Here is a 22,378-nt window from a genome sequence, read left to right on the forward strand (position 1 = left end):
TCTCTTTCCACAGATGCTGTCAGACCTGTTGAGATTTTCCAACATTTTCTGTTTTCGTTTCAGATTTCAGCATCCACAGTATTTTGCTTTTATCTGAGAAGAAATATGATGATATTTTTGTTGAACACATGCTGGTGTTAAGGGCAATTTGATTTTACATGTAAATGATTCTGGAAGCTGCAGCCATATATGTTTTGGTTGTGATTACAGTAGCAACAAATGTGCAAACCAACCCATTACATTTCAGGCATTCTTGATATTTATTTAGTCATATTGTATTCTGAGAAATTATATCGGTGTATCATTTTATATTCTAACATATGAGGTTTTTTTTCTAAGTAGGAAAGGAGCATAATAGTTGAGGATTTTGGTATACCACTGTCTCTGCTTTCCTCTTTGACACATCTGAGGATGTGTCAAAAAAGTTAGTTCAACAATGGATGCCTGCAGTTGAGCATGTTTTGGCCAAATTAAGTTTGAATCCATACTCTTGGCAAACAATACTCTGCATCTGAGGCTGATTTATACTATCTTATAGAATGTGCGCAAGGATAAACGTATGCTATTCATGAAGTCATTGGCTGGAACTTTCTGGATGTTCATGACGGTGGGATCTTCTGTTCCTGCCAATGGCGCATCCCGCTGCCGGTTTCCCGGTGGCATGGGGTGGAATCAATGGAAAATCCCATTGACGGCGGTGGAACCAGAACATCCCACCAATGGCCAACAGCACACCGCCTCCCGCTGGGAGAAAGATGGCACGTGGAGGCCAGAGAATTCCACCCCGTATGTCTCATATAAATGGAAAATGCACGTTAAGTAGAATGTACAGCCTCTGGACTCTGTAGTATTAGGAATAAACCTGCTAAAACAAGCCCAATAGTAGTGTTAAGATTGCTTTCTGTCTGTATGTGTTGGTTGATGGTCTAATTTTATGTGTAAAGAATTTTCTCCTTGGACCAAAAGACCTGCTCCGAGACAGACAAAAACTAGAGAGTGAGGAGCCTTTCGCCGGAAATTTCCTTGGAATTTGCTTGCACTCCATTGCCTCACCTTCACCAGAAGTGTGGCAGGACATGGGAACATTCGGAGTAGATACTTGCTTCTTGAGCCTGCTCTGCCATTTGATTAGACTGTGGGTGATTATACTCCAGTTCCAATGATGTGCCTTTGCTCCATATCCCTAGGTACCCTTAACTAATAAAAATATCAAGTCTTGAGAACGAAAAATGTCTCGGCATCCATAATATTTTGAACCGGATTCTCGTCCGCAGATAGGATTCTCCAGGATCACTGCAGTGAATGGAGATTTGGCTGAGTGCCAGATTTTCCATTCTCGCTGGCAGCAGTTGAGGGGTGTGAACAGCCAGAGAATTTTGCCTTGAAGAGGAGAGACTTCCACTACCTTTTGTGGGAGAAAATACTCACTGATTTCACTCCTGAATGGCCTTGCTCTAATGTTAAGGTTTATATCTTCCTGTTCACATTAACATACATAAATAGGGCTTTCCTACAAAGTTACAGTGGTAGGGCAGGAGAAACTAGCAGAAAGTTCCCAGCCTTGGCTCCAAAATACTCACAAATTGGAGGACTGCCACTACCATTTTCAAATAATAAAGTACAAGAGTTTTGATTTATCTGTTTTTTCAGGTCTTGATTCAGAAATGATTAAATTCTTCTTTAATAGACATGTAATAAATAATTCAAAAGTTAGGAGGAAAATACCATTGATTTTGTGCATAAATACTGAGCTGAAGTTGCTGCATTTTATGTCATTTTATTGTCCCAGATCTATTTTCAAAATCAAAGTAATGACTGTTCAAAGTCCTGCATATCCTTAGATTGTTAAGTAATTTTTCTGTTTCGGTTTTTGACTGATTTAGCCATGCAGATTTTATATCTTTCCCGGGTTTACTTGTTCTTTGCAGGGGTTCTTTGTCGCGATTATCTACTGCTTCTGTAATGGAGAGGTAAGCAATTCTTCTATTTCTGAAATGCTACTTGCTTCAAGATTTAATTGCTCATATTTTTGTTTCACCCATACCTACACCTACACATACCTACACCTACAAAGAAACTCCTTAAGGTTCAGCATGTCTGACAATGTGCTTGAGCCTCGCAAAACAACCAGAAGAACCAGGGGTGGCACAGTAGTTAGCAATGCTGCCTCACAGTGCCAGGGATCTGGGTTCGATTCCAGGCTCCGGTCACTGTCTGTGCGGAGTCTGCATGTTCTCCCCATGTCTGCGTGGGTTTCCTCCAGCTGCTCTGGTTTCCTTCCATCGTCCAAAGATGTGTGGATTAGGTGAATTGGCCATGCTAAATTGCCCCTTAGTGTCAGGGGGACTAACAGGGTAATTATATGGGGTTACGGGATAGGGCCTGAGTGGGATTGTGATCAATGCAGACTTGATGGGCCAAATGGCCTCCTTCTTCACTGTAGGGATTCTATGAAGAATGAATCCATCTTATTCTTGCCTTTAGTCATTTAAAATAGCACAACAGGAAATGTTTGATGTAAATAGAATGGAAAGTTAGGAAGTCACACAGCATAATTCCTGTGTTCATACAAACTTACAGAGGAGGGCAATTAGTATTTAAGGAGGGCTGGAGAATTTGTAAAATAGTCTGCACAGAAAACATGAGCTGTAGAGACCAGAGCACAGAGCAAGAATGGAAGGCTATTTTTGATCTGGAGTGCTAAGAGACTTGTCTGAAAGTGGTGGAGAGGTAAAGCTTGCGTTGATGTGGGATCAGAGAAGAGATCACATAAACACCCTCCATTAAAACAGAAGCTTCAGGAAGGCTGAAAATTATGCCTGCTTAAATCTCAATAGCAGAATTTTTAACTTAAGATAGTTCACATGAGCACAAGATAATAAAAGGTCAATTGGCCGAGCTTCGTTCATCCATCCAGGAAGATCTTTATTCCCTTCATTTAATTGTCTCTCGAAGGATTTCGGATGATTTCCTCATGTTCTGTTCAAAAGTCCATTCGTGTGTTGACCATTCCGTGTGAAGAAACACCTCCCAATATCAGCCCTAAATTTACTTTTTACGATTTATAATCTGTATCGAACAGTCATAATTTAGTTTGAAACCTTCAAGGCTCAGAACTTCCGATCTCCAGAGGGTCGTACCCAACAGGTACATCAGGTGTACTGGCGGACCCCCTGGAGGTTCCCACACAAGGATTGCACAGGAATTTCGCAGGAACTTTAATCTTCCGATAGATAATTATCCTGCACCTGGAATCATCTGAAATCCCAACTTGAATTGCAAACTTTGGATTGTTCCAACTCTCTTAGCAGAATAATTACTCAGGAAAAGTTAGAAGAATTAAAACCATTTCTAACTCCTGGGCAACTGTGGTACGGACTCCACCCCTCCACACCCCCCACGAACCCCGACTACCGTCCTGACTGCCCTCCAGCCCTTTGTCTACCAGCCCAACCAGGCTCCAACCCCGCAAGCACCAGATACTCTTTCGACCATTTCAGCCCCCTGACTAAACCCGCATTCCCCAAATTGCCCCTCCAACTACCTTCCCACCTCTCCAACTATCCTACCAATACCCCAAATATCACCTACCAGCCACCCCCACCCACCAAATACCCCCATCCCATGACTATCCCTCCACTCCCCTCCCCCCGGTCTCCTCATCCCTTGACCCACCTGACTTTCTGACCACCCTAATCCCTCATGCACTCACCCTCTCCCTGGTTTCTCGATGTAGCTGGGGCATTTAAACTTACCCACTTTACGGCAGCTAGTGCTGTGAAAAGGAGGCGTAGCTTCACTTCCTCCATCGCTGCTGTTCTGCACTCCACAGAAACCAGGCTGGACATTTCTGACCAGGCCCACCTCAGAAGAGCGGGCAAGAAATAGGCGCTCCCAAACTGAGTAAGCAAAAAGGAGTGAAATAGCAATCCGAGTGCGATTACCACACCGCGGGCATTTTGTTGCATCTGGATCTACCTTGTTCTTAATTTTTAATGGGACACAAACCACCTTGTTGCTCCATAGGACAATAACTCTACTTGCCAAAAAGGCAACCCTGGATAACTGAAGAGAGAAGAGACAACATAAAACTAAAAGAAATAGAATATAAACTGCAAAAATAAAAAGCACAGATTCTGGCAAATGGGGAAAATACAAAGAGCAAAGGGATGGCAAGAGCTTCCTAAAGGGAGGATGAAGAGGAGTGGTTCGCATTGCTGCCTCACATCGCCAGGGACCTGGGTTCAAATCCCGGCTTGGGTCACTGTCTGTGTGGTGCTTGCACATTCTCCCTGTGTCTGCGTGGGTTTCCTCCGGCTGCTTCAGTTTCCTCCCACAGTCCAAAGATGTGCGGGTTAGGTGGAGTGGCCATGCTAACTTGCTCTTTAGTGTCAGGGGAACTACCTAGGGTAAATGCATTGGGTTACAGAGATAGGGCCTGAGTGGGTTTATGGTTGTTGCAGACTCGATGGGCCAAATGACCTTCTGCACTGTAGGATTCTACAAGAAGAAACTCTCATGGGATAACAAAATCAATCGTAAAAAGTTACAATTATATTCAGATAAAAAGGATGGTCAGGCACAACACAAGCCCGTTGAAAGCTGATAACAGTGTTATTATCAGTAATAATTGCAGGTATGGTGAGGAATTCTACATCAGTATTTACAATGGAAGAGGACAGCATGGCAGAAATCCCAAGATTATAGATGTCCCAGCTTTCATTTTCTAAAGCTGGACACAATTCCTGTGGATCAGTGAGTTGTGTAAACCATTTTGTTTTCAAGGAAGTGGCAAAGGAAAACCAGGGAATTATAGATCCGCCAGCCCAATCTTTGTTGTTAGGAAGTTGCCAGTCTATAATTAAGGGTAGGGTAAGTGAACTCATTTAAAAGTTCCAGCTGATCAGAGACGCCAGCATAAATGGACAAGGATAGGTCAAGCCTAACAAACCTGATTAAGGTTCTTGCAGAGATAGTGAATGGGGAGTGACAGTAGCGGAATGGAGGCTGTCTATGGATGTTATTTATATAGGGGGGTGGGGGGGGGGTGGATTTTAGGGCCCTTCACCAGAGGGCCATAATGAGATTTGGCCTAGCGAGATCTCAGAATGAGACCTTCCTTGCACCCCCACCAGCAACATAATCAGGTTCAACCTGATTACCAACACTTTAAAAAGATTTAAATATACCTAAACGGCTTAAAGCCCTTGCTTCCGGGGTCATCAGATTTTCTACCCCGCTGGCATGTTGTCACGCCGCTGAGAATCACTACTGTTCTCCAGCAGTCAAGATGACCACACCAGAGGCACGAAGGGCAGTGTAGCCCACGGGTGGTCAGGGACGTGGCGGGGCCGGAAAATCCCACCTCAACTTTGGTTGATCCATCTGATTTTCCGTCCTAGGCACAGTTAACGATTCAGATCAAGTACCTTTCTTCAGGTGTCTGGATATAGGCCACAGATCAGCCATTATCTCATTGAATAACACAACAGGCAAGGGGCTAAATGACCTACTGCGGTTCCTATGTCCCTTTTACTATCTTCCACAGCTCTGAATTTATTAAATTATCATTGCCAAGGCTATTTATAAGTCATTTCCTTTCAATTTTGAGAAGCACATTTTTCCCAGTCTTAACTGAATCCCATAGTATCATAGAAGAATCATAGAAACCCTACAGTGCAGAAGGAGGCCATTCGGCCCATCGAGTCTGCACCGACCACAATCCCACCCAGGCCCCACCCCCACATATTTACCCGCTAATCCCTCTAACCTACGCATCTCAGGGGCAATTTTAACCTGGCCAATCAACCTGACCCGCACATCTTTGGACTGTGGGAGGAAACCGGAGCACCCGGAGGAAACCCACGCAAACACGAGGAGAATGTGCAAACTCCACACAGACAGTGACCCGAGCTGGGAATCGAACCCAGGACCCTGGAGCTGTGAAGCAGCAGTGCTAACCACTGTGCTACCGTGCCGCCGTAATTGAAGTGAATCTTGTCTGATTGGCTACAATACTTGCTGTTCTTCTTGGCGACTGTGTTAAAAGTGCAATCTATCCAGAGTACTGCATGGTGAACTCCATTATCCGTGTATAAATGCAACTTTCTATTTGCTTTCATTGTGGCTCCACCATGATTGGACATGTTGAAATTTGGATGGACCAAAACCCCAAGGTCTCTTTGATTACATATTTGGCTATTTCAATGTCATCATGGAACATCAATGCTCATCTTCTTTATGTTCCTCTGTGAAGTGTTTTGCGCTTGTCCATATTAAACTCTGTCCATCCTTGCTCTGCCAATTTATATGCTTTATCTAGTTCATGCTGCAGCTCTGAGTCAGTATGCTCAGATTCAAATGTTCTTTGCAATCTGATATTGGAGATGAATTTGATCAGTATGAATTGAGTTTCTACATCTAAATCATGGGTGTAATTAATATCAGTTGTCAACAAATGATTCATAGAAGTATGAGCTATTTTAATCATAGCCAAATAACACTGCTACAAACATTTTTTTTATAACTGATGCCAGTGGACAGATGTATAAGATGGCATGGTGGCACAGTGGTTAGCACTGCTGCCTCAGCGCCAGGGAGCCGTGCTCAATTCCCAGCTTGGGTCACTGTCTGTGTGGAGTTTGCACGTTCTCCCCATGGATTTCCTCCGGATGCTCTGGTTTTCTCCCACAGTCTGAAAGACATGCTGGTTGGGTGCATTGGCCATGCTAAATTCTCCCTCAGTGTACTCGAACAGGTGCTGGAGTTTGGCGACTAGAGGATTTTCACAGTAACTTCATTGCAGTGTTAATGTAAGCTTACTTGTAACACTAATAAATAAACTTAATGATAATTAAAATACTGAGCATTAATACCTTTATTTGAGATTTTGGAGTTTGTTCAAGTTATTGTGATGCAGACTGCAAGTTGCTGTTAAAAATAAGAATCAATTTGGTTTAAGATAACTCAATGTTGTCTATTCACCAAAGGTTCAGACTGAAATTAAAAAGACGTGGACAAGGTGGCAACTATCCTTAGACTGGAACGGAAAGGCAAGTTGTGGGACTTACAGATATGCCTCCGGGTTGACCAACATGACCAACAGTACTGCCAGCCAGGGGCAGATGAATGGGCGTACGTCATTATTAACTCGCAAATTTCTTAAGAATGGGGTTAGACAAGAAAACAGCCACTTAACTTTACCTGGGTATGTAAGAAGCAACTCTGACCCAGAGAGCTTACAGCCATCCATTCCTGAAGAAATCAATGAAAACGAGGAAAACATGGAAGATGTAATTTACCTCAAAGAATCATCAAAGCCTGTGCTCGGGGAAAACATAGAAGAACACGAGGAAACAGTGTAGCTGCAACAAGATTATAATAAGTGATCATTTGGCTTCGTTGACATTTTATGTGCAAGAATCCCGTACTCTGTGTTAAGCAGAAGGCTCTGACCGCAGGAGTTTAGCATTCATCTTAAGAAAAGCCTGTGACCTATTTTGAATGCTAATACTTGTTGATCACTGTACAGTCCAAACTGCGTCTAATTAACATTTTGCCATGTTGCATCTAACACCCACCCATTCGGCTGGCTTAGAATTGGGTCAGAGACTGAAAACTATTTATTGTGTTTCAGTTTTTCTCCAAAACCATAGCTGTAGGTCGAAGAGCAATGAGTCTGAGCCTCGATGGAGATACTATTGCAGCTGATGCTGCTTATTGAGAGCATTACAGGCCAGTAAAGAGATACTTTCATCTGGTAGTTCGTGTAAAGCAAATGCTAGAAAATAAAATCAGTATCTGTGTTTGCCTTTTCTGTTAGTAACATCATACTTACAACAGGGCAGCACGGTGGCAGAATGGTTGGCACTGCTACCTCAGCGCCAGGGACCCAGGTTCAATTCCAGCCTCGGGTGACGCTCTGTGTGGAGTTTGCACGTTCTCACCGTGTCTGCGTGGGTTTCCTCCCACAGCCCAAACATGTGCGGGTTAGGTTGATTGGACATGCAAAATTGTCCCTTAGTGTCCCAAGATGTGTAGGGTTAGGGGTTCAGCAGGTTAAATACACGAGGTTACAGGGGTGAGATGTGTCTGTGTAAGATGCCATGTTGAGAGTCAGTGCAGGCTCAATGGACCAAATGGCCTCCTACATTGTAGATATTCTGTGATTCTATGAACTTTCAGAAAAAAGCTGAAACAACCAAGAACTTTGCCTAACTGCCAAATATTAAGGGGTATAGGTTTTTTTGTGATAATGTACTGATTAATGACCTGGATTTTGTGTTCAGTGGAGATCTGATATAATTATATTTGCACACAGACCTTCAGTGGGATTTGGCAATTTGAATTGCAGTTATTAGAAATCTAAAACGACATGGCTCCATCTCCAGAGGATCTAGGATCTATGTGAAGAAGAGAAACAACTGTGCAATTCTTAACTAAATTAGAGAATCCTGAAAGACAGGCCACAAAATTCAGCTTCAAGGTACTGCACGTTTCAGCATTATGGGCATCTCAGAGAACCATGGTCCATCTGCTTCCAGCTACTCCCAGTGTGGCCCGTGTGGCAGGTCATGCTGTAAAGGCGCTCACACCATCTTTTCAGCAGAAAAGTGACTTCACTCAGTGTCTAAGTTGATTGAAATCCCGACCTGCCATTTTGCAATCGGGACTTGTTAATGGACTCTCTTAAATGCTCTCAGCTAAAGCGGTGTTTGGCTGCCCAAGGGGACTGCACCATCAACCCCCCCACCCCCTAAAGCACTGGAGTTTTCACGTGAGATGCTTTTGATTTTCTTTTGCTACGACAGAGTTAGAAAGCAGTTCCAGAAGATTAAAGCAAAATACTGTGGATACTGGAACAAAAACAGAAAATGCTGGAAAATCTCAGCAGGTCTGACAACACCTGTGGAGAGAGAATAGAGCTAATGTTTCGAGTCAGGATGACTGGCTCTATTCTCTCTCCGTACATGCTGTCAGACCTTCTAAGATTTTCCAGCATTTTCTGTTTTAGTTCTGATGCGCATTATCATACACGAGGCTTGAGATGCTCAAGGAAATAAAGGCTTTTATTTACTATTACAACGAAGCTACCATGTATAGTACACGATCCCAGACTGAGGGGTCCCAGACAGAGCAGTGACCTTTATACCTCTCCCAGGAGGCGGAGCCCGATTGGGATGTACCATAATAACTATAATACAGGTGGAACAGCCCAACCCTAACCCCAACAGCAACAAGAAGAACAACCCATCCCTAACCCCAACAGCAACATATATACATACTCGTAGTACTGGCCAGACCCTGGCTCAGTACTACCTAGTGGGAACCAACGATGGTTCACCACAAGTTCTAACAGGTTTTTTGAGTTCAAAGGCGATGTTGTGTAGAGTCTCTGTTTCCTCCTTAATGCAGTGATGAATGGTGAACTGTGAGTTGCTAACTGTGTCACTGGTTCCAGTGTGGAAGGATCCTATGGTGTAGAAATTAAAGGCCTTGGCCTCAGGGATTTCAGTGGAGTTTCAAGGCCTGTCAGCAAAAAGCCTACAAGCACTCATGAGGACCATTGTTGCAATCCCTCTTAAGCTGCAGCATGACAGGGAGGAGTGCCTGGAGCACAGGTAGTAAAGATGGGACCTCAATTTAAGGCCATACCCACCACTTCTTCCTCTACCTCTTGCCGCAGCAGTATCAGAGGTGGCTGCAATTCCCAGAGGGGTGGTCAGTGATCCAAGAGGAACTGCAGCTACTGAGCAGGGCAAGGACAGCATTGTCAATGGCTGCAAAGATCACATGGCCCTTCATTTCTACACCTGCAGATCCTTCCAAGGCGGAGCAGTGACATTGCCAACATTTCTTAATGCATCATACATCCTCGCATCAGGAAGATTAGAGAGGTAATGTACACCTGGAAAGAGGACTTCAAAGGCTCTTAAACCAGAGAAGTAGGAGAACCAAGCAGTGTCCTCCCACAGGCCAAAGATGTGCGGGTTAGGTGGATTGGCCATGCTAAATTGCTCCTTAGTGTCAGGGGGACTAGCTAGGGTAAATGCATGGGGTTATGGGAATAGGGCCTGTGTGGGTTTGTGGTCAGTGAAGACTCGATGAGCTGAATGGCCTCCTTCTGCACTGTAGATTCTATGATTAACAGGGAGATGTACTACCTGTAAAGAGTTCCGTTTCTTTAACGTGCAGTTGGTGAGTGACAGCGTGTCATGTAGGTGAATGCCTATTATCCTGGCAGCTGTGAGAATGTTTTCATCCTGAGAGAGAATAAGAGGTATTTGCAGTATAAAGCCTGGAGTGGTGCCTCAGTAATCCTACTCATTTGTTGGCACGTAGATTGCTGGATTGCTGTGAGATCCTGCAAGCCCCTTTGAACACTGAGCTCTGCAGGCAGGGAAGCAACGGTCTGAGGCTGGCACCAAGCTGGGCTAGCAGGCATGGCTGGCATGACCTCAGGCTGAGTGTCCAATGCAGCACTGAGAGGTATTGGGTAGTGCCTGAGCTCTAATGGAAACAGAGACACCAGATGAAGCATCAAAGGTAGATCTGCAAATGTTGGTGAGGAGTTGACATCTATTTCCACATTGGAAAGGGCTCCAAGTTCTGTATGAAGTCCTTTGCTAACTAGCTAATGTCTAATAGTTTTTGTTTTATCACCAGACATCTGCCCTTTCATACCTTCATAATTAAGCTGCAGTGGCTGGCCAGGTAGCAGCTTCTGGCTATCTGAAAGCATAAATACAGAGGGGGAGAGTTGGGGACAGGGAAGGAGTTTGGATGGAAAGCAAGAGTTCCATGGGTCACATTATCTGCAGCTTGCAAGTCATGCCAGAGAGTAGGGTGAGGGAGAATTGGGATTTGAGAAGCTGCATAGGGCAGAAATGTACCGTTTCCTGGATGTCCTCACTGAGACAGTTGCAACAGTCACATTCACTGCTGAGGAAGAGTGTGCAGCACTGTCTTCTGAGGAGCTCTGGAGATTCAGGCACGTCTGCTTGTCACCAAGTTGCTGCAGTCTTCTGTCCTGTCCAAGCTTGTACTGCAGGAGAGAAGGAAGGATCTCACTAACTGTGTTACAAGGTGTGTCGGAGATGTGCCTCACAGTTCGTGTAAGTTGTGAGATGTGATTATGAAGCTGGTATTCTAGTAAGGGTGTGATGGAAGATATGAAATTTGGGCATCAGTCCTGATGGAGGAGTGACGGGAGTGTGGTTCAGTGAGCAGTGTATGAGCTGGTGGTGCCCTGGGTAAGTGATAATATTTTGAAGCTGCATTCACTGACCTTGACTGCTCATATGAGGTCATTTGTGGCACTGCAGACATATCCTTGTGCCACGCTCCTTGAAGAGGAGAACTCGGGAGGGTTCTCCACCCAGCTGCTCTGTTAATAGTTGTACGTTTGGAGACAGTTTCGCCAGCTGCTGTGGCCGGAGTACCTGTCCCGATATAAGATGCAGGCTGCCTTTAAAACATACAGCCAGTCAGCAACACAGTCTGATCCTGACCACATGCCACAGTTGTTCAAATAAGCAGGAAGTGCTCTGAAGTATTTGGCGAGGTGTTGCAGTGAGTTTTTGGATGTGCCAGAGATTATTGCTGCATCCAGTCATTGGTGGTAGCAATGACAAGAGTCCGCCTGACAGGCCAACCAATGCACCCAATATTTCAATATTTGCATTTAGCATTAGGAGATTCATTTTAATGTTTTGCACCAGGTCTGACGTAAGCTTGTGTGACCTGTTCAGCGCCATTTTGGAGTGGCTGCTCCCACTCCTGACTCTCTTGTTTATTTTGCCAACATCCCCTCTCAGTGTCAATTCTCCCACTTGCTGCTGACCATGCCACTCGTCACATCACATGCGTTGTCCTTCCCATTCACTGGCCCTTCCTCTTTTCCTAACCCACCCACAGACCACTGGCATTTCTGTTCGTTGCTGACCCTCTTGTTCACTGACCCTCCCTCTTGCCCCAGCTCTCCTGCTCACTGAAGGTCCCTCTCCCTGACCCTCACGCTTGCCACATACCCTGATCCCTGACCCTCACACTCGCTAACCCTCCTGGTCGCTGCTTCCCCTCCCTTTCACTCCACTATCCACCTGTTGCTGCCAGCCCTTCCACTTGTCTACCCTCCTGATAATTGATGACTATTCCCCTCACCAACCCCTCCTGTCACTGCCTCTCCAGTTTTCGACTTAGGTCCACACCCCTGCAACTTGAAGCAGCCCTTCTCACCTCACACCGTCCGTCTCCCAAGAAAGGTTCAGGAAAGGAAAATAATGTGAGGATGGGCGGGTCGGCAGGCAGGAGAGGCAGTGAGCCGAAGAGTCAGGGAACGGGCAATGCAGCAAGCTGGAGGCAAGTGCAAAGAGCATATTTCTTTTATAGTCTATTTTATCTTCGTGTATAGGAATTTAGCAATTTAGCTGCTTCACCTGAAAGGGGTGTTCAGGACCTGGGATGGTGAGCAAGGAGGAGCAGGTGTTGTACCTTTTACAATTGTATGAGAAGGTGCCATTAGCAGTGGGTGAGTTGTTGGATATGATGGAGAAGTAGACCAGGGTGTCCCAGAGGGAATGATCCCTGCGGAATGCTGCCAGTGGGAGTGAGGGGAAGATGTGTTGAGAGTTGACATGCTGGAGTTGGTGGAAATGATCCTTTGAATGCGGAGACTAGTGGGGTGAAAAATGAGGACAAGGGGAACCCTATCCTGGTTCTGCGAGGGAGGGGAGGGGGTGAAAGCAGTGACCCGGGGATGGGTCAGACACGGTTGAGAGCCCTGTCAACCATGGTAAATGGAAAATCACAATTTAAGAATAATGAAGACATATTGGCAGCGCTATTTTGGAAAGTGACATCATCTGAACAGATGCGACGGAGGTGAAGGAACTGAAAGAATGGGATGGAGTCCTTACAGGATATGGGTGTGAAGAGCTGTAGTCAAGATACTAGTGGACAGTTTGTCACCAGGAATGGAGACAGAGGGGTCAAGGAAAGGGAAGAGAAGTGTCAGAGATGGACCAAGTGAAGGTGATAGAGGGGTGGACATTGGAAGCAAAATTGATAAATTTTTCCAGGTCCAGACGAGAGCAGGAATCGGCACTGTAACAGTCATCAATGTACCAATGAAAGAGTGTGGAAGGGGGCCAGAGTAGGACTGAAACAGGGAATGCTCCACATAGCCCATAAGGAGACAGACATAACTGGGACCCATGTGGGTGCCCATAGCCACACCTTTTATTTGGAGGAAGTGAGACAAGTTAAAGGAAAAATTGTTGAGTGAGAGAAGCAGTTCAGCCAGACTGAGGAGAGTGGTGGTGGATGGGAATTGTTCAAACCTCTGTTCGAGGAAGAAGCGAAAAGCTTTGAGGCCATCCTGGTGGGTAATGGAGGTGTAGAGAGATTGGACATCCATTGTCAAGGAAGGCGAGTTATCAGCAGTTTAGTTGGAATAGTATCTAAGGAACAGGTGGGTTTCATGTACAAGATAAGTTCAGAGAGGGCATGAGTTGAGATAGGGGTGAAACTGGAGAAAGTACAATTTCGGGGCTAAGGCAGGGGGATCCCTAGACAGAGTTTGATCTGTTTGGCCAATGGAACAAAAGAAAGCGACAGGCACAATTGATTGGATGCTCTTGATCTTAATGACAGGAAGTACTTTGCTATTCCCCGACCTGACCCAGTTACCCATCCGACCATGTGAATCCTTTACCACCCCACCCACAGGGGATCTGGGTAAACGAGATGAAATGGAGGTTTAAATCACCAAGGATAAAAATGTGTTCAGTGGGGAAGCTGAGAGAGGAAAGCAGTGAAGATATCTCAGTACGAATATTTTTATTGTACTTGGGTGAGCGGTAGAGAACAAGGACTTTGAATGAGAGGGGGAAGTGGGGTGGAGAAAATGCCAGAGGGATGGGAGGTCAGACTTAGGTTTGATTTGTGATGACAATCCTATAGAAGTCAGGATGAGGCAAGTGCTGGAAAGTATAGCCAGGTAGAGAGGCTTAATTTGGGGAAAAGATGTCATCACACCTCTGTCAGGACTCTATACCAGTGTCATAGCCTTGACAATCATCAATAATGAGTTCACAGACAACAAGGGCCTTTTCACAAGTGGACAGGAATTTTTGAGGGAGGTCTGGTGAGGGCAAAGATAGGTGACCTACAGGCAGAGACCTTTGGATCAGCATTCTGAGGTGTGACAGAGAGGAGAGTCCGAGGTGTGACAGAGAGGAGAGTGCGAGGTGTGACAGAGAGGAGAGTGCGAGATGTGACAGAGAGGAGAGTGCGAGGTGTGGCAGAGAGGAGAGTGCAAGGTGTGACAGAGAGGAGAGTGCGAGGTGTGACAGAGAGGAGAGTGCGAGGTGTGGCAGAGAGGAGAGTGCAAGGTGTGACAGAGAGGAGAGTGCGAGGTGTGACAGAGAGGAGAGTGCGAGGTGTGACAGAGAGGAGAGTGCGAGGTGTGACAGAGAGGAGAGTGCGAGGTGTGACAGAGAGGAGAGTGCGAGGTGTGACAGAGAGGAGAGTGCGAGGTGTGACAGAGAGGAGAGTGCGAGGTGTGACAGAGAGGAGAGTGCGAGGTGTGACAGAGAGGAGAGTGCGAGGTGTGACAGAGAGGAGAGTGCGAGGTGTGACAGAGAGGAGAGTGCGAGGTGTGACAGAGGGGAGAGTGCGAGGTGTGACAGAGAGGGGACTGCGAGGTGTGACAGAGAGGAGAGTGCGAGGTGTGACAGAGGGGAGAGTGCGAGGTGTGACAGGGAGGAGAGTGCGAGGTGTGACAGAGGGGAGAGTGCGAGGTGTGACAGGGAGGAGAGTGCGAGGTGTGACAGAGAGGAGAGTGCGAGGTGTGACAGAGAGGAGAGTGCGAGGTGTGACAAAGGGGAGAGTGCGAGGTGTGACAGAGAGGGGACTGCGAGGTGTGACAGAGAGGAGAGTGCGAGGTGTGACAGAGAGGAGAGTGCAGAGTGTGACACAGAGGAGAGTGCGGAGTGTGACACAGAGGAGAGTGCGAGTTGTGACACAGAGGAGAGTGCGAGGTGTGACAGAGAGGAGAGTGTGAGGTGTGTCAGAGGAGAGTGCGAGGTGTGACAGAGAGGAGAGTGCGAGGTGTGACAGAGAGGAGAGTGCGAGGTGTGACAGAGAGGGGACTGCGAGGTGTGACAGAGAGGAGAGTGCGAGGTGTGACAGAGAGTGCGAGGTGTGACAGAGAGGAGAGTGCGAGGTGTGACAGAGAGGAGAGTGCGAGGTGTGACAGAGAGGAGAGTGCGAGGTGTGACAGAGAGGAGAGTGCGAGGTGTGACAGAGAGGAGAGTGCGAGGTGTGACAGAGAGGAGAGTGCGAGGTGTGACAGAGAGGGGACTGCGAGGTGTGACAGAGAGGAGAGTGCGAGGTGTGACAGAGAGGAGAGTGCGGAGTGTGACACAGAGGAGAGTGCGAGTTGTGACACAGAGGAGAGTGCGAGGTGTGACACAGAGGAGAGTGCGAGGTGTGACAGAGAGGAGAGTGCGGCGTGTGACACAGAGGAGAGTGGAGTTGTAACACAGAGGAGAGTGCGAGGTGTGACACAGAGGAGAGTGCGGAGTGTGACACAGAGGAGTGTGTGAGTGTGACAGAGAGGAGAGTGCGAGGTGTGACAGAGGAGAGTACGAGGTGTGTCAGAGGAGAGTGCGAAGTGTGACACAGAGGAGCGTGCGAGGTGTGACAGAGAGGAGAGTGCGAGGTGTGTCAGAGGAGAGTGCGAGGTGTGACACAGAGGAGAGTGCGGAGTGTGACACAGAGGAGAGTGCGAGTTGTGACACAGAGGAGAGTGCGAGGTGTGACAGAGAGGAGAGTGTGAGGTGTGTCAGAGGAGAGTGCGAGGTGTGACAGAGAGGAGAGTGCGAGGTGTGACAGAGAGGAGAGTGCGAGGTGTGACAGAGAGGGGACTGCGAGGTGTGACAGAGAGGAGAGTGCGAGGTGTGACAGAGAGTGCGAGGTGTGACAGAGAGGAGAGTGCGAGGTGTGACAGAGAGGAGAGTGCGAGGTGTGACAGAGAGGAGAGTGCGGAGTGTGACACAGAGGAGAGTGCGAGTTGTGACACAGAGGAGAGTGCGAGGTGTGACACAGAGGAGAGTGCGAGGTGTGACAGAGAGGAGAGTGCGGCGTGTGACACAGAGGAGAGTGGAGTTGTAACACAGAGGAGAGTGCGAGGTGTGACACAGAGGAGAGTGCGGAGTGTGACACAGAGGAGAGTGTGAGTGTGACAGAGAGGAGAGTGCGAGGTGTGACAGAGGAGAGTACGAGGTGTGTCAGAGGAGAGTGCGAAGTGTGACACAGAGGAGCGTGCGAGGTGTGACAGAGAGGAGAGTGCGAGGTGTGTCAGAGGAGAGTGCGAGGTGTGTCAGAGGAGAGTGCGAGGTGTGACAGAGAGGAGAGTGCGAGGTGTGACAGAGAGGAGAGTGCGAGGTGTGACAGAGAGGGGACTGCGAGGTGTGACAGAGAGGAGAGTGCGAGGTCTGACAGAGAGTGCGAGGTGTGACAGAGAGGAGAGTGTGAGGTGTGACACAGAGGAGAGTGCGAGGTGTGACAAAGAGGAGAGTGCGGAGTGTGACACAGAGGAGAGTGCGAGGTGTGACACAGAGGAGAGTGCGAGGTGTGACAGAGAGGAGAGTGCGAGGTGTGTCAGAGGAGAGTGCGAAGTGTGACAGAGAGGAGAGTGCGAGGTGTGACAGAGAGGAGAGTGCGAGGTATGACAGAGAGGAGAGTGCGAGGTGTGACAGAGAGGAGAGTGCGAGGTGTGACAGAGAGGAGAGTGCGAGGTGTGACAGAGAGGAGACAGCGAGGTGTGACAGAGAGGAGAGTGCGAGGTGTGACAGAGAGGAGAGTGCGAGGTGTGACAGAGAGGAGAGTGCGAAGTGTGACAGAGAGGAGAGTGCGAGGTGTGACAGAGGGGACAGTGCGAGGTGTGACAGAGAGGAGAGTGCGAGGTGTGACAGAGAGGAGAGTGCGAGGTGTGACAGAGAGGAGAGTGCGAGGTGTGACAGAGAGGGGACTGCGAGGTGTGACAGAGAGGAGAGTGCGAGGTGTGACAGAGAGGAGAGTGCGGAGTGTGACACAGAGGAGAGTGCGAGTTGTGACACAGAGGAGAGTGCGAGGTGTGACAGAGAGGAGAGTACGGAGTGTGACACAGAGGAGAGTGCGAGTTGTAACACAGAGGAGAGTGCGAGGTGTGACAAAGAGGAGAGTGCGGAGTGTGACACAGAGGAGAGTGCGAGGTGTGACACAGTGGAGAGTGCGAGGTGTGACAGAGAGGAGAGTGCGAGGTGTGACAGAGAGGAGATTGCGAGGTGTGACAGAGAGGAGAGTGCGAGGTATGACAGAGAGTGCGAGGTGTGACAGAGAGGAGAGTGCGAGGTGTGACAGAGGAGAGTACGAGGTGTGTCAGAGGAGAGTGCGAAGTGTGACACAGAGGAGAGTGTGAGTGTGACAGAGAGGAGAGTGCGAGGTGTGACAGAGGAGAGTACGAGGTGTGTCAGAGGAGAGTGCGAAGTGTGACACAGAGGAGCGTGCGAGGTGTGACAGAGAGGAGAGTGCGAGGTGTGTCAGAGGAGAGTGCGAGGTGTGTCAGAGGAGAGTGCGAGGTGTGACAGAGAGGAGAGTGCGAGGTGTGACAGAGAGGAGAGTGCGAGGTGTGACAGAGAGGGGACTGCGAGGTGTGACAGAGAGGAGAGTGCGAGGTCTGACAGAGAGTGCGAGGTGTGACAGAGAGGAGAGTGTGAGGTGTGACAGAGAGGAGAGTGCGAGGTGTGACAAAGAGGAGAGTGCGGAGTGTGACACAGAGGAGAGTGCGAGGTGTGACACAGAGGAGAGTGCGAGGTGTGACAGAGAGGAGAGTGCGAGGTGTGACAAAGAGGAGAGTGCGGAGTGTGACACAGAGGAGAGTGCGAGGTGTGACACAGAGGAGAGTGCGAGGTGTGACAAAGAGGAGAGTGCGGAGTGTGACACAGAGGAGAGTGCGAGGTGTGACACAGAGGAGAGTGCGAGGTGTGACAGAGAGGAGAGTGCGAGGTGTGTCAGAGGAGAGTGCGAAGTGTGACAGAGAGGAGAGTGCGAGGTGTGACAGAGAGGAGAGTGCGAGGTGTGACAGAGAGGAGAGTGCGAGGTGTGACAGAGAGGAGAGTGCGAGGTGTGACAGAGAGGAGACAGCGAGGTGTGACAGAGAGGAGAGTGCGAGGTGTGACAGAGAGGAGAGTGCGAGGTGTGACAGAGAGGAGAGTGCGAGGTGTGACAGAGAGGAGAGTGCGAGGTGTGACAGAGAGGAGAGTGCGAGGTGTGACAGAGAGGAGACAGCGAGGTGTGACAGAGAGGAGAGTGCGAGGTGTGACAGAGAGGAGAGTGCGAGGTGTGACAGAGAGGAGAGTGCGAGGTGTGACAGAGGGGACAGTGCGAGGTGTGACAGAGAGGAGAGTGCGAGGTGTGACAGAGAGGAGAGTGCGAGGTGTGACAGAGAGGAGAGTGCGAGGTGTGACAGAGAGGGGACTGCGAGGTGTGACAGAGAGGAGAGTGCGAGGTGTGACAGAGAGGAGAGTGCGGAGTGTGACACAGAGGAGAGTGCGAGTTGTGACACAGAGGAGAGTGCGAGGTGTGACAGAGAGGAGAGTGCGAGGTGTGACAGAGAGGAGAGTACGGAGTGTGACACAGAGGAGAGTGCGAGTTGTAACACAGAGGAGAGTGCGAGGTGTGACAAAGAGGAGAGTGCGGAGTGTGACACAGAGGAGAGTGCGAGGTGTGACACAGTGGAGAGTGCGAGGTGTGACAGAGAGGAGAGTGCGAGGTGTGACAGAGAGGAGAGTGCGAGGTGTGACAGAGAGGAGATTGCGAGGTGTGACAGAGAGGAGAGTGCGAGGTATGACAGAGAGTGCGAGGTGTGACAGAGAGGAGAGTGCGAGGTGTGACAGAGAGGAGAGTGCGAGGTGTGACAGAGAGGAGACAGCGAGGTGTGACAGAGAGGAGAGTGTGAGGTGTGACACAGAGGAGAGTGCGAGGTGTGACAGAGAGGAGAGTGCGAGGTGTGACAGAGAGGAGAGTGCGAGGTGTGACAGAGAGGAGCGTGCGAGGTGTGACAGAGAGGAGAGTGCGAGGTGTGACAGAGAGGAGAGTGCGAGGTGTGACAGAGAGGAGCGTGTGAGGTGTGACAGAGAGGAGAGTGCGAGGTGTGACAGAGAGGAGAGTGCGAGATGTGACAGAGGGGAGAGTGCGAGGTGTGACAGAGAGGAGAGTGCGAGGTGTGACAGAGAGGAGAGTGCGAGGTGTGACAGAGAGGAGAGTGCGAGGTGTGACAGAGAGGGGACTGCGAGGTGTGACAGAGAGGAGAGTGCGAGGTGTGACAGAGAGTGCGAGGTGTGACAGAGAGGGGAGTGTGAGGTGTGACAGAGAGGAGAGTGCGAGGTGTGACAGAGAGGAGAGTGCGAGGTGTGACAGAGAGGAGAGTGCGAGGTGTGACAGAGAGGAGAGTGCGAGGTGTGACAGAGAGGAGAGTGCGAGTGTGACAGAGAGGAGACTGCGAGGTGTGACAGGGAGGAGACAGCGAGGTGTGACAGAGAGGAGAGTGCGAGGTGTGACAGAGAGGAGAGTGCGAGTGTGACAGAGAGGAGATTGCGAGGTGTGACAGGGAGGAGACAGCGAGGTGTGACAGAGAGGAGAGTGCGAAGTGTGACAGAGAGGAGAGTGTGAGGTGTGACAGAGAGGAGAGTGCGAGGTGTGACAGAGAGGGGACTGCGAGGTGTGACAGAGAGGTGAGTGCGAGGTGTGACAGAGAGGAGAGTGCGAGGTGTGACAGAGAGGAGAGTGCGAGGTGTGACAGAGGGGAGAGTGCGAGGTGTGACAGAGAGGAGATTGCGAGGTGTGACAGAGAGGAGATTGCGAGGTGTGACAGAGAGGAGAGTGCGAGGTGTGACAGAGAGTGGACTGCGAGGTGTGACAGAGAGTGCGAGGTGTGACAGAGAGTGCGAGGTGTGACAGAGAGGAGAGTGCGAGGTGTGACAGAGAGGAGAGTGCGAGGTGTGACAGAGAGGAGAGTGCGAGGTGTGACAGAGAGGAGAGTGCGATGTGTGACAAAGAGGAGAGTGCGAGGTGTGACACAGAGGAGAGTGCGAGGTGTGACAGAGGGGAGAGTGCGAGGTGTGACAGAGAGGAGAGTGCGAGGTGTGACAGAGAGGAGAGTGCGAGGTGTGACAGAGAGGAGAGTGCGAGGTGTGACAGAGATTGTGAGGTGTGACACAGAGGAGAGTGCGAGGTGTGACAGAGAGGAGAGTGCGAGGTGTGACAGAGAGGAGAGTGCGAGGTGTGACAGAGAGGAGAGTGCGAGGTGTGACAGAGAGGAGAGTGTGAGGTGTGACAGAGAGGAGAGTGCGAGGTGTGACAGAGAGGGGACTGCGAGGTGTGACAGAGAGGGGACTGCGAGGTGTGACAGAGAGGGGACTGCGAGGTGTGACAGAGAGGAGAGTGCGGAGTGTGACACAGAGGAGAGTGCGAGTTGTGATACAGAGGAGAGTGCGAGGTGTGACAGAGAAGAAAGTGCGGAATGTGACACAGAGGAGAGTGCGAGGTGTGACAAAGAGGAGAGTGCGGAGTGTGACACAGAGGAGAGTGCGAGGTGTGACACAGAGGAGAGTGCAAGGTGTGACAGAGAGGAGAGTGCGAGGTGTGTCAGAGGAGAGTGCGAGGTGTGACAGAGAGGAGAGTGCGAGGTGTGACAGAGAGTGCGAGGTGTGACAGAGAGGAGAGTGTGAGATGTGACACAGAGGAGAGTGCGAGGTGTGACAGAGAGGAGAGTGCGAGGTGTGACAGAGAGGAGAGTGCGAGGTGTGACAGAGAGGAGAGTGCGAGGTGTGACAGAGAGGAGAGTGCGAGGTGTGACAGAGAGGAGAGTGCGAGGTGTGACAGAGAGGAGGGTGCGAGTGTGACAGAGAGGAGAGTGCGAGGTGTGACAGAGAGGAGAGTGCGAGGTGTGACAGAGAGGAGAGTGCGAGGTGTGACAGAGAGGAGAGTGCGAGGTGTGACAGAGAGTGCGAGGTGTGACAGAGAGGAGAGTGCGAGGTGTGACAGAGAGGAGAGTGCGAGTGTGACAGAGAGGAGAGTGCGAGGTGTGACAGAGAGGAGAGTGCGAGGTGTGACAGAGAGGAGAGTGCGAGGTGTGACAGAGAGGAGAGTGCGAGGTGTGACAGAGAGGAGAGTGCGAGGTGTGACAGAGAGGAGAGTGCGAGGTGTGACAGAGAGGAGAGTGCGAGGTGTGACAGAGAGGAGAGTGCGAGGTGTGACAGAGAGGAGAGTGCGAGGTGTGACAGAGAGGAGGGTGCGAGTGTGACAGAGAGGAGAGTGCGAGGTGTGACAGAGAGGAGAGTGCGAGGTGTGACAGAGAGGAGAGTGCGAGGTGTGACAGAGAGGAAAGTGCGAGGTGTGACAGAGAGGAGAGTGCGAGGTGTGACAGAGAGGAGAGTGCGAGGTGTGACAGAGAGGGGACTGCGAGGTGTGACAGAGAGGAGAGTGCGAGGTGTGACAGAGATGAGAGTGCGAGGTGTGACAGAGGGGAGAGTGCGAGGTGTGACAGAGAGGGGAGTGCGAGGTGTGACAGAGGGGAGAGTGCGAGGTGTGACAGAGAGGAGAGTGCGAGGTGTGACAGAGAGGAGCGTGCGAGGTGTGACAGAGAGGAGAGTGCGAGGTGTGACAGAGAGGAGAGTGCGAGGTGTGACAGAGAGGAGAGTGCGAGGTGTGACAGAGAGGAGAGTGCGAGGTGTGACAGAGAGGAGAGTGCGAGGTGTGACAGAGAGGGGACTGCGAGGTGTGACAGAGAGGAGAGTGCGAGGTGTGACAGAGAGTGCGAGGTGTGACAGAGAGGAGAGTGTGAGGTGTGACAGAGAGGAGAGTGCGAGGTGTGACAGAGAGGAGCGTGCGAGGTGTGACAGAGAGGAGAGTGCGAGGTGTGACAGAGAGGAGAGTGCGAGATGTGACAGAGGGGAGAGTGCGAGGTGTGACAGAGAGGAGAGTGCGAGGTGTGACAGAGAGGAGAGTGCGAGGTGTGACAGAGAGGAGAGTGCGAGGTGTGACAGAGAGGGGACTGCGAGGTGTGACAGAGAGGAGAGTGCGAGGTGTGACAGAGAGTGCGAGGTGTGACAGAGAGGAGAGTGTGAGGTGTGACAGAGAGGAGAGTGCGAGGTGTGACAGAGAGGAGAGTGCGAGGTGTGACAGAGAGGAGAGTGCGAGGTGTGACAGAGAGGAGAGTGCGAGTGTGACAGAGAGGAGATTGCGAGGTGTGACAGGGAGGAGACAGCGAGGTGTGACAGAGAGGAGAGTGCGAGGTGTGACAGAGAGGAGAGTGCGAGTGTGACAGAGAGGA

At 49.8% G+C, this 22,378-nt stretch overlaps 1 protein-coding gene across 1 annotated transcript in view; it reads left to right on the plus strand.

Annotated features, from left to right (window-relative positions):
* The window catches only part of LOC144504073 (parathyroid hormone 2 receptor-like), a 162,725-nt gene extending 155,361 nt beyond the window's left edge, over positions 1-7,364 (plus strand). Inside the window, exons 12-13 of the mRNA XM_078229238.1 lie at positions 1,929-1,970; positions 6,990-7,364. Coding sequence (XP_078085364.1) covers positions 1,929-1,970; positions 6,990-7,364 — 417 coding nt within the window. The remainder of the gene's footprint in view (positions 1-1,928; positions 1,971-6,989) is intronic.
* The last annotated feature ends 15,014 nt before the right edge of the window (positions 7,365-22,378 follow it).

The sequence above is a fragment of the Mustelus asterias genome, chromosome 14 (genome assembly GCF_964213995.1).
Source record: "Mustelus asterias chromosome 14, sMusAst1.hap1.1, whole genome shotgun sequence".
Taxonomy (NCBI): domain Eukaryota; kingdom Metazoa; phylum Chordata; class Chondrichthyes; order Carcharhiniformes; family Triakidae; genus Mustelus; species Mustelus asterias.